The sequence below is a fragment of the Hippoglossus hippoglossus genome, chromosome 23, assembly GCF_009819705.1.
Source record: "Hippoglossus hippoglossus isolate fHipHip1 chromosome 23, fHipHip1.pri, whole genome shotgun sequence".
In the NCBI taxonomy this organism is placed as follows: domain Eukaryota; kingdom Metazoa; phylum Chordata; class Actinopteri; order Pleuronectiformes; family Pleuronectidae; genus Hippoglossus; species Hippoglossus hippoglossus.
In genome coordinates, this window is record NC_047173.1 from 10356874 (window position 1) to 10369894 (window position 13021).

Genomic DNA, 13021 nt, shown 5'->3' on the forward strand with positions numbered 1-13021 from the left:
AAACGATCTGTTTTTTTTAGAGCAATATTCTGAAGGTTATGGTGAGAAAATGAAAAAAACGGTTTTCACTTTTTCACAAATGTTTATCCAGACTCTTTGGTTGGAGCAAAAACACAACACCTTCCGAGCTGCACAAACTTGTCTCGTCGCTCTTTACCCTCCACAGAATTCACCGCTCTATCATCTTATCCTCAGTATAATTATCTCGGATTTGCCAATTCAGTTAATATCAATGTTAGGGTTTATCAACGGTTAAAAAAAGGACTCCAACCACCTTAAACCTCAATGTGTGTGTGTGACGTATGAATTGTGGAAATTTGAATGTGAAATATGATGTGCCAAATGAAAAAAATTGAAATGGTCAGATGGGGAAATTTGCATTTTTCAGACCTGTACATCAACCCGTCTGTGAAATAAGATCTTCAACATCATTTGATATTGAAATGATTGAAATTACAGTATTCTTTAACCCCGTTCACCATTTTCATATGATTTAAATCAACATAAATTTAACTCACACCCTTTAATCTTGATGTTTTGCTGCTTTACAAATAAGAAACACTTTCTTTCTCCTTGTTGAAATGTTGTGTAAACGCTATGTTGATCTTGTGATGGGTTAAACATGACAGAATATGGAGAAGAGTCCCTCGTTATAAATGTGTTTGAAAACAGAAATGTTAAAACAGCTGGTTCATGACACGACTGTTCTATTGTGGATTCAGACTCCTTGAATGTTTGCCGAACACGTTGCAATGTCACGACAATGTGAATCAAAGTGAGTTAAAGACACGTCACTGTTTGTTTTCGTGAATATTATGCACAGAGATGATTAATGTGAAAAGTGATTTCAGGAGCTGGACTGGAAAGATTGTTTTTGAGAAAACAAAATGCATTAAAGGGAAAAAAAACAACTAATGCACCTGTTGAGCCTTTATTTATTTGATATATTTATTCTTTTTTTATTTATTTTTTCTAGTAGCAGCAATGGACTGCTATGGTAAAAGATAATGAGTGCTTCTGCAGATGATGAGACATTACATTTGATTACATAGAAACACATTTGAAGTTTTAGTAGATGAAAAGGCCCCATTGTAAACGTGAGCCGCTTCTCAGCCCCACCCTCCATTCTCAGCAGAGATTAGCGTCTGTAATGCTACACCTTTAATAACTGATCTTTTTGGGGTTTGCACAGTTTTACTCCTCTCGGCGCTGACTCAGCTCTGTGGAGACAGATCTCAGATGACAGGAGCCGTGAAAAGACACATTTTGACTCTGGCACCAGACACCAACCCTCTGAGGGCCCCTGTAGTGTTTTATGATGGATGTTCTAAATCTGATTGTATATCAGATATATAAATCGATAAATTGTTGTTGAGCTGTGCTTTACAAATAAACGTGCCTGTATTTAATCTATACCAAAAACCTTTGTATAACCTGCATCTCTATCATTTTGATTAATCGATTAAAAAATGTTGAGACCTGTTTTTAAAATCCAACAATCCAGGGCCAGTGTGACATCAGTGTGGACCAATCAGAGGAGGGCAGGGGGCGGGTCTTAGCCTCCGTCCCTCGCAGCAGTGACGTGTGACCCTCAGGTGCATCTGCTGTAAGCCCCGCCCTCCTCCGTGTGTACCTGGCGGATCGCAGGAACAAAGCAGGAACTCGACATGTCTGCGGGAACGGGTCCACGGGTCTGAACGGACCCACGGGAGTGACGCTCCTTCTCCCTGGACCCGGTCACAATGGACGAGGTGTTTCTGAGGTCGGCTCCCCACGGCCCGGGCCGCTCCGGGCTGGACGACACCAGCCTGGCTCTGCCGGCCGGGCCCGCAGCCTCCTCCTCGGCCAGGACCCAGTCCGCCGAGCGGAGCCGGCGCGTCCAGCAGCAGGTTCAGCTCACCCTGGCGAGGAGGGCGAGGAGGAGCCAGAGCAACGGTAACGATCCAGATTACTATGATCCCTGTGTGTTTGTGATGATGAACATGAAGTAGCTGTGTGGAGGTGATGAAGAGGAGCCACACTCACTGCTCCACCTCCTCCCGTCCCCACTAGGATAACCATCCACCTTCAATTATTCATGGGGCTGTTTGGCCTAAATGTGACCAAGATGAAACTAATTCATATCAGTCGATATCGATAATCATCACGATAAATGATGATAAACACCGTAAAACATTTGACAAATCTGAGGTAGAATACATCCATATATATTGAAGTATTGATAATTGCTATCTATAATATATATATGTTGAAGTTTCGTTGCATTGCGATCAATGAAAATGTTGTGATATTACTGTTATTGTTATTTATTGAGGTGTTGTTATATTGTGCTAAATGTTGTTATTGTTTTATCACAATACGCGGTATATGAAGTTTTGTTACATTGCTATTTACGAAAACGTTTTATATTGCTTCATATTTAAGTTTTGTTGTATTGGTTTGGATTATAATTATATTGCGATTATTATTGTTATTGTTTTATCGCAATATGTTGATATTTATATGTAGGAGTTTAGCTACATTGCTATTGATGAGAATTATTTTGCGATATTTACCCTTACTCTTTTATCACAATACTGATATATATCAGAGTTTTGTTATATTGCTGTCGTTAAAAGTTGAATAGCAATAAATATTCATGTTGTTTTATCGCTACATGTTGATATATATTGAAGATTCGTTACATTGCTTTTGATGATAATTACATTGCAATATTTGCTGTTATTGCTTTATCATGATAGGAGCCTTTTCCCATCCAGATGATCTGCTCTATGTGAAGCATGTGCAGTCCACTGCTGGTTAACTATTTATCAATCATTTCCACTTAATCCAGGCGTTTTTGTGAGGAGAATTCTTGCTGCAGTAGTTTCCTGGTCCAACAGGTTTCTGCAGTTTCATCTGTCCGACCAGAGGCTGATGAAGTCACAGCTGACAGAGCCTGAACCTAAACTCACTTCCTGGCTTTCTAAGGGATCTGCCCTCTTATATTGATTTATTTGGTCGGTGTGGGTGAGTCAGCTACGGACACCAGGCAGTCATCAGCATAAAGTGATTTACAAGAGAGCAATGAATTGATGACAGATTGAAGCATTCAGGCCTTCATTGTAGGAGGAAAGAGTTTTGGGCAGATTTTCTTCCTGACCAGAGGATTCCTCGGGCGAGAGATAAAATTCCTGCACTGAACTGATGGTGAAGATATTTTAGACCTCAGACTTTTATCTGGGTAAAAAAGACAAAAAATATATATATTCTTACATAGCTGCAAATCCACAACAATCCATTGATTATTGATTAATATACAATCAATATTCTTTTGAGAATTGACCAGTCGATTCAGCTTTACATAACAATACACGTGTTTTACACTTATTATAAATGACCTTTTGTGGTTCTTTTGTTATGTGATTTCCTATAACAATGATCTGAGGGAAGATAATGTCTATTAGTAAATTCATTTCTTTTTTCTCTTTGAGGAGTAACACTTTGTATTGTATATACCAGAAATTCATGTCAAAATCAATGAATGATAAACCCTAAATAATATACGTGTTCCTCCTCTGTCTTCTTCTTACCAATCACTCTAAATGGAAATGAAGAAGTTTGGTTTGCAGTGTAGGAAAACGCTCGCAGCGCTCTGAGTGTTTTGGGTGGGAGTCACGCCGCCGACCCGAGGAGGTGTTGGTGTCGCCATCATGCGTTTATGTAATTACAGTGTGAAACTGGACGCTCTGACTAAACCTCTTCCACTTGTTCAAGGGGGTTTCCACTTACAGAGAAACGCAGCACAGAGCTTTGATGCTGCAGATGGACTTTTACCAAACATGAAGGTGAGGGGCTCTTTTTACCTCCTGACTCATGCACACACACACACACACACACACACACACACACACTCACACTCAAGGCTCATAGATGCTTATCACGCTGTACTTTAAATATTGTGTCATTTGAATGCATTCAAATGTCTGCAGCTGCTTCATGCAAATCAATAATCGTGTTCTTTACCTCGACATTGGGATTTATATGTTATTTTAACAGTGTTTACTTCAGCTCTACAAATGGTAGAATAAAATTGTAAAGTAGTGTTTTACTTACTTTTATCTTTATTTTTTTCCATTCAATCTATTGATTTCGGTATAAATAAAAAAAGTTCTCAAGGAATTTGATATAAAACAATAAAGTTATAACCTAATAACTAATCTCTTAATAAGATACATTCAAACTTAATGTTCTTGATCAAATTGTAGCTGGTAAAATGAACATTTTTTGCTTTTGTTGATTTAAAGTTAATATATAATTTGACACTAGTTTCAATTATTTAACTAACAGCATTAATTATTGACATTTGGCCCTTCCTACGTTTTGTCAGTTTCATGGCTCATATACCAATAAACAAAAGCACTTCCTGTCCATTTTTTCTTTAAAACCCCCTAAAGGTTGTCCAAGGCAACTTTAATCTTATTATATAACACATATTTTTGTGACACCACTTGGATAAAGAGTATGTTCTCTGTACAGGGTCTAAATTATACTTACATTTTACTATGTGTTTCATGCGCTCGCCAAGACAAATGCTAATCACCTGTTTACATGACAATAGTAACAGTATTGAATATTGAATCTAATTGTACTGTATTGTGTAAATTTAAAGTCCTCCCAGACCTCACTGTATTAAAGTGTAGTTTGTGTTTTGTTTCCACAGATGAATGGATTGACCTCCACTAGCTGCTCTCTCTATAGCAACCACGTGCGGAGACCAACCAGGAGGGTGGAGGTGTCTCCGCCGCAGACCCCACGATTACCTCGCGCCCCCTTCAGCTACAGCACCCTGCGATTTGGCACGTACACGTTCCCAGGACCCAGTCAGGCAGAGAGGACGGGCACGCTGCACGACCGCTCGTACGGGAACAACTCATTTTGGCACTACGCCTTCTCAGAGGCGCCTCGTGGAACGCGGCCGCACGCGTCCACAACTGCAAGCAGGAGCTTCCGCCAGGGTTTACAGAGGCAGACGTCAGGGCCACAGCCCGTGTTTGCAAACGCAGCGTTTCAGCAGAGTGGTGGATACGGCTCTCGCTGGAGTCAAAACCGAACTGAGAAACACAACGTGCAGGAGAGAGGTGGTGATGAGAGGCTGTCGTGGTTGGCTCAGGTCGGGAGGAACGCTCAGGGCCTCCGCAGGCTCAACTCGTACCCGCCCTCGGCCACCACCGTGGAGGTGGACATGGGCAGGAAGGTGGAAGTAGACGTCCCCGTTCAGCAGATACAGACGCAGAATGTCATGACACTGTAAGACCACGTTTGTTCCTCTTCTGGTTCCATAAATATGTTCTTGGTTGTGCATCTTCTCATTCGGGGTTGTGTCTGCTTCACACAGGAAGTCGGAGAACAAGCCTCCGGAGATGACGTTGGATAAGGCCGTGGGCCTGTTGACGCAGGATGACGAGGAAACGCTGATCTACGCAGCCAGCCACATTCAGAATCAATGTTTCAAGAGCGCAAATGCCAAGAAGATGGTGTGTTTACTCACATGCAGTGTGTCCGCATGATCGGAATGATGGCGTTAGCAGTTTAATTTATAATTATCCAATTTTCAAACCACAGTTTTGGGAGGAAGTACCTGTAGCATCTTTTAGTCCTTGTATCTCTCTCTTTGTACAGATAGATGTGAGGTGGCAGGAAACTTGCATGCAAACTCCACTTAAAGGTTCAGTGTGTAGAATTTAGTGACATCTACTGGTGAAGTTGCATGTTGCAGCTGAATACCCCTCACCTCACCCTCCCCCTCCAAACATGAAAGAGAACCTGTGGATCCTTCAGTTGTCATAAAAACTCAAAAGGTGTTTAGTTTGTCCAGTCTGGGCTACTGTAAAAAACATGGCAGCCTCCGTATAGAGGACCCGCTCCAGATGTAAATATAAAGTATTTAAATATAAAAGGCCCATTCAAGGGTAAAGAAAACAATAATTTGCACAATTTAGATATAACACACTAGTGAAAACATCAATATGATTATTTTACATTCAATTTCTGCCTATAGATCCCTTTCACCTAAATCTTACACACTGAACCTTTTAAAGGCATCATTTTAACGTATATTTTCAGGTGTACTATCTCCGTGGAATCGGAAAGCTGCTGCAGCTCCTCCACAGCGACAGTGAGGAAGTGCAGTGCGTCGCTGCCGGCTCGCTGCGCAACGTCGTGTACCAGAGCAGCGAGAACAAGATGGAGGTGAAGGAGAGCGACGGCATAGCCACCATATTGGGCGCGCTGAAGAGAAGCCGTGACATTGAGACCAGACGACAACTCGCAGGTCGGTCATTGACTTTGTAAATAGATTTTTAGTGTCCCTGAAGATGATAAAATCTATTTCTGTTTTTAGGTCTCTTGTGGAACCTCTCCTCTCATGACCTGCTGAAGGAGCGTCTCTCCAAAGAGGCCTTATCTGTCCTCACTCACTCCGTCCTCGTGCCCAGCTCGGGCATCTCCGAGGGCGAGAACCCAAAAGACGAGCTCCTCGCTGACTCTGAGGTTTTCCACTTTGCCACAGGCTGCCTGCGGTACGATTCCTCCTCCTCTTCCTCTGTGCGCCTTGAAACCGGATGCTCCGGGTGCTTCTCTGCAGCGCTGATTATAGATCGCAGTAAACAGACACCGACTACTGGTGTCAGATAGACGACTCATACCAAAATAAATACAGACTTTGAGGGGTAATTAGACACAGACTAACTTTCAATACAACTAGGAATAAAAATGCACTGTGCATATGGAGAAGCAGTTTATGTTTTTCAAGTGCGTTTCAGAGCAGGACGATTTTGTGATGCTTTCACTCTAAACCTTGCGCTGGCACTCAGATATACGCCGCTTGTGCTTGGATTTCCTCCACTTGTAATAAAGTAACAGAAAATAAGGCTGAAGCAACAGCTGACTAACTAATCACTTATTACAATACATTTAAAACTTAATATACACAAAAATGGTGACTGGTAAAAGGAAAAAACAGTGTATATATATAATATAAAGCTTTATAAAGCTTTCTTTTACACTCATTTCACTGATCTAACAGCATCAATTATTGATTTATTTAATTTTACTACATTTTGTCAGTATTGTGGCCCATTTAGAAACAATTGCACCTACTCTATTTTTCTTTCTTTAATAATATGAGTTGTCCATGGCAACTTTCATCTGATTATATAATACACATTTTTGTGACACTACACAGTTTATACAGTTTATGAATTATACACACAGTGGGACTGAAATAAGCCTCTATAGACTTTAATGTATCATAGACGTCATTAATAAATAATAAGTAATTAACTGTTCAAGCTGTGTGATAATGTGCAAAGTGGACTTTAAAGATGTAATGTAGTTTGCATCAGCTCTGCAGTTACTCTGCTTGTGCTCAAACTGCTTGCACTCAGATATTTTGTATCTGCGCTTCAGCTCCTCTTCTCGCGCTCAAACCCAAAGAAGAGCGTGGTCTTAGAGGAGGTAGTCATACACCGTCTCTGCTAAGCCGAGTTATGAGTAAACTGATCTCATCCGTCTGAATTCTGCTGTAACAAGGAACGTGAAGTGCTGACTGTGGTTCTGTGGAAGGAGCCAAAACCTCTTTTCAGATTCCTGATGAAAAACTTTATTGAGTTTCTGCCAACAAGAAAAAAACCAAAACAAAAGAAATCGTGAGAAAGCTGCTCGATGATGGATTAAAGAAATGTCACTTTCTCCTGTTTCGCTTTGGTGATCGCGGCAACTCAAAAACGCCAAAGAATTTAATACACCTGTCGTATTCTCTGCTCTCGTCATAACTCTCGGTTGATGACAACGTATCTGCCGCGGCCTCAGATTATGTACGTTGTGTTGGTTTCCAGTTGGTTTTTCTCGTCGTATATCATCTCCGTGTTTACAAAGCAGAAGAGAATCAGACGCGCCCGCTCCCCTGGCAACTACAGCCAGATGAAAAGAGTCGGAGGCTGAATAATTCATGGAGCCCTGTCTCTTCTCTCCGCTCTGCTGAACTGAAATCACTCAGTCCTCGGCGGCCCGGCGTTATCAAGTTCTCCTTATCGTGTTCTCAACCCCTCAGAGCCTCCCCGCGGATGAGAAAAATGACGAGTTCCCTTCGTCATATTTTATCAAAGAAGCTGTCAGGCGCAGTTAGAATGTTAATCCAGGATTTTTTTTTTTGAGGGAAGCTGGATTACCTAGTTTTTTATGTTTTTCATAATTGCAGCTGGTTTAGGAACAGCCTGAAATCCAAAAACCATTAACGTGTGTAATCATGAAGTGTATTTATTTCTGCCAGTAGAATTAAAACAATATAAATGCCACATTATCATCCTTGTTGTGTGTCTAAAGGAATCTGAGCTCTGCGGGTCCAGACGGCAGGAAGGCGATGAGGCACTGCGAGAATCTTATCGACTCTCTGGTCTACTACATCCGGGGAACCATCGCCGACTACAAGACGGATGACAAGGTGAAATGGAAATGATGAAGCGTCCCAGAGAAAACATTCATCTTCACACAGTCGGCTTCACACAAAGGCCGTTGGCTGTTTGAGCTGAAGTGGAGTTTTACAGGCGCTCGAGTTTCTACATCTGCTTCATCAGATGTAGATGTGATGCATTCTATGTTTAAACCCCACATTTTTTACTCAGAGGTGCAGTGGTTCTCAAACTGGGGGGCGGGGCCCCTGGGGGACATAGAGCCAAAGTAAAAGTACCTCGATTACAGCTATACAACATGCCATAATGTAAATCATTGGATATTTACCCATGTTTATATCTGCTCTGAAGTCCACAGAGAACTGCGTCTGCATCCTGCACAACCTTTCTTACCAGATGGAGGCAGAGCTTCCTAAAGATTTCCCCCAGGACCTCAGAGGGTCTCGACGAAACCTGGCTCCCGAGCCAAATAGTGTCAGCTGCTTCCCTCAACGCAGCGCCAAGATCACAGAGGTAATCCCTACGGACAAGAATCCACTGTGACAATGCAGAATATGTGTTCGACAATATCTGACAGCAAGTCTGTTAAATCTGCTGGATTTCTGCAGGTTTAATCCTCTTTATATGCAGCCTATGGTTTAATCACCCGTAACACGGCTTTTATTTAACCCTACTGTTATTTGCATGAAGAGAAACATGAGAGCATGACATTTAAAATAAAAGGATTACAGTTTAGAAAATGCGTCTTAATGATTGCACATGCTTTAGACAATATATCTGCATTGCAGCTACTCAGCCGCTGCAGCAGTCTTCATGATGATGTGAATTTACAGTCTGGTCTCTTCTCTGCTCGAGTTAACGTTAAATATCTACACACACACACAATGAGAGCAGAGAAATGCACATGTCCGTCATCGTCAGTCATCGCCCTGCTGCGACTGTGTGAACCCGGTGAACCCGGTGAACCCACTTGATATCTGCAGCTCATCACCTGTCTCCCCCCCACCCCCCCAGCGTCTTGAGCGACAGTGCCCCCTGCTGGAGGAGAAGGCCAACCCACGTGGCATGGAGTGGCTGTGGAGCGCCATCACTGTCCGCATGTACTTGTCGCTGATCGCCCGCAGCATCCGCCCCGCCACCCAGGAGGCTGCTGTCGGAGCGCTGCAGAACATCACTGCTGGAACTGGAGCGGTAGGATTATGGAGAAGTTGATTGATTATAGAAACATGTATTAGCTATAGTGAAATATATTTATTATAGAATAATGTATTTATTATAGAAAAATGTATTAACCATAGACAAATTAATTGACTATAGATAAATGTATTAATTATAAAGGAATGTATAAATTACAGAGAACTTTATTGATTATACCGAAATATATCAACTATAGAGACATTTATTAATGATAGAGAAATTTATTAATTATAGAAAAATGTATTGATTATAGAGAAATGCTTAAATTATGGTGAAATTCATGTGCCTGATTTTAAATCTTTGGACGTGGATACAGATTGTACTTCTCTTTCTTCTAAAATAGAATAAACATATCCTATATTTCGCACATCTTCATCGCAGGTGTCTGAAGCCATCGCTTTCACTGTTGTCCAGCGGGAGAACGGTCTTCATCACGTCAAGAACATGCTGCAGGAGAAAGAGAGCGATGTGAAGAGGACGACCGTGTCCCTGATAAAGAACCTCTCTCACCACCATGAACTGCATCCGGACATTGGTAAGTTTCACACTGGGACTGGAAAGTGAAGCCAATGTGGAGGCGACTGAAACCTGTATGCTCTCAAACGACCAGCAGGGGGCACTCAGTTTCTATAGAAGTCAATGAGACTATGTCTCACTTGATTTATAATGTCGGTGAATATTTTGCTGAGGAGTTTATGGTCTCACTCTCTAGTTTCAAGTCGTCTTCAATACAGCATGATATTCATTTTATAAATTATTGTCCCATTTAGAGTCAGATAGACGATAAAGCACGGTGTTCTCCGGAGCATGTATACCGTGTGATTGACAGCTCGTACCATCCAATGGTTGCAGGTCGCAGGTGTAGGCAGGTATTCAGAAACCTTGAACTCCCAGTCAGGCTCCACCCCCACTCCTCTTGAAGATAATTTAAGACTTTTTATGTTAACCGTGTTATTTTCACTTTTTTTGATTTTGTATACCTGAACCTGCACAATTTAAATATTCTATGTCTTCTATATATTTCCACGTGTTTTATTGTTTCCCACCCGAAGTGAAGCAGGTGTTGCCAGAGGTGGTGGCGATGCTGCCCAACGACGACACGGGCACCGACCTGCCCACTGACGTGACGGCGTCTCTGTGTCACATCCTGATCAACCTGTGTCAGAGCAACCTGCAGCACGTCAGAGCCATCGTCAGCCAGGGGGCTCTCCCCAAGATCATCAACATCAGCAGCAAGGACAGCGGGTTAGTCAGCGCTCACAGCTCACACAGCACAAATGAAGCACTCGCAGTTTTCTATGACACTGACATGATGACGTTTAGTGCAAATTATCAAACTCAAAACAAAAGTTAAAAGAGAAGACGAGCAAAAAGGAAAGAATTAAGTAAACATGGAGTTTATTTACCTCAATTTCCTATAGATATACCTCAAAAATTATTAATCTCCAAGCAAAATACCTCTAACATCTCATATACAGTCATACGTACCTATATTATATATTCAGGATGGAATTATTTCTCCTCTATGTGTCGTAGCTATGGCCCAACCAGAGCGGGTCAGGCTGCGTGTGCCCTGCTGCACACCTTGTGGAAATACACTGATCTCCACGGAGCCTACAAGAAGGTGAGTGTGTTAGATGTTGTGTGGTTTTACTCCGTCTAACGCATTGTCCTTTTGTCTGAAAAACGGACATTTTAATATCAGAAAAGAGTAGCATTTGTTTTAGGTCGAGGGGATTTGAATACATGATCTGAAAGATAAAGCAAGTGAAGAAGCATTAGGTCGTTCAAGGAGAAAGATAACAACTGGAACTAAACTCACAAGAGCAATACGTGAAAAAGCTGTAAATTGAAATGAAATATATAAAAATAAAAGTACATTTATAGAAACATGTACAATATTAAAATGTGTGCAGTGTATTACACATTCTACAGTCACTAGATTGGCTCTCCATAAAGACAACTAATCATCTGTTGTTTAGTTGATTTAACTTCCAGTATTTTCTCTTTCTTCTCTCTCTGCAGTGTGGCTACAGGAAAACTGATTTCATCAATCCGAGAACGACAAAGGCTGTGAACTCTGGACGGAACTGAACCCAAGATGCTCGTGCACAGTACATCATACTCCAAGCTGCACTTGTTCACAGTATCAGCGCTTGTAGTCAACAGTCACTCGTTGCACTGTTTCCCTTCATTTGTGTCACAGTTTAGTAGAAGATGCTTTTCTCAACGCTGCGGACGAAACATCGTAAAACTACGTCTGTATTTCCCGTTAATGTCTCATGAAATGGGTCAAAACCTTTCTTTGTGTGTTTGAATGTAGAGAGTAGGTGTTAGTGTTTGTGTAGCGAAAGAACAAACATGGTTTTTAGAATGTTTGTAAATGTGGAAATAAGGAAAAGAGTCATTTTAAACACAAGAACATTTTTAAACACTTTTAAATTCCGTTTTAGTTTATTATCCATCATTTAAAGCATCAGATATTTGCAGCCGCTGTCTTTGTGCCTCATGTTCAGACAAACTGACGGATCAATGAAGAAACATTCCCAGAAAATGTAACATCTCTCCAGCTATAATAACAACTATGAATTAATATTCCTTAATGTTTTACTAGTTTATTTAATAGTGGCAGCTTGTTGGTCAGTTTATGGTTTTGCTGTGTTTTTTTTTTTTGCACTTCAGGTTATTATATAAAAGAACCACAATGAAAAACAAACCAAATGTTTAAACCAAAAACAAGGATGAAGATCAACCTGTATATATGTCATGTATATAAATGTATTTTAAGACTTCCTACTTCAAAACAAGATGCTCTCCTGCTTTCTGCCTTATTGAGTGTCCCTCAAATGAATAAACGGGTTTAAATAAACTTTATTGTTCAGTATCTTCTCTTTACACCACAGGTAGAGAGGCCATATCATAACTCACGATTCTGCTCTATTGTGATTTGGACCTAAGATTTTCTGTTGCATGGACGTTAACCTTGTTTTCCTTGTCTTTGGTTGTTTGCACTCTTGAGTTCTTAATATCCTGTTTTATTTTGAAACTGATTTACTACTTGTCTTTGTGATGCACCTGTCCTAATGTGTGTCCCCTGTGTTCACTGATCCCTTCTTCCCTTGTGTTTCCCTTTGTCTTTGTCCCTCCATCTGTTAACTCGTGGCTTTCCCTCGTGTCTCAGTTCAGTTTCCAGGTATTTACCCCATGTTCCTGCGCTGTTTGCCTGCCGCTGGCGACCATAAGCCTGTTTGTGTTTAATTTTCTTCTCGTTGAAGTCCACCTTCACCAGCTTAAGCTTCTGTACCAGCGTTTGAGTCCCGACTCCGGTCCCTCTCCCCCTCAGAGCCTCGGTGGTCGTGTTCTGACACTTTGCG

The 13021-nt window shown here is 41.4% G+C and overlaps 1 protein-coding gene across 1 annotated transcript; it reads left to right on the forward strand.

The window, feature by feature from the left end:
* Positions 1-1612: 1612 nt before the first annotated feature.
* pkp2 (plakophilin 2) lies at positions 1613-12514 on the forward strand. The gene is made up of 13 exons (XM_034578801.1): positions 1613-1935; positions 3757-3827; positions 4703-5289; positions 5378-5516; positions 6106-6313; positions 6383-6560; positions 8365-8482; positions 8802-8963; positions 9465-9641; positions 10029-10182; positions 10700-10892; positions 11184-11271; positions 11673-12514. Exons 1-13 carry the CDS (start codon positions 1743-1745, stop codon positions 11739-11741), a joined length of 2337 nt encoding a protein of 778 aa, XP_034434692.1. The 5' UTR covers positions 1613-1742; the 3' UTR covers positions 11742-12514.
* The last annotated feature ends 507 nt before the right edge of the window (positions 12515-13021 follow it).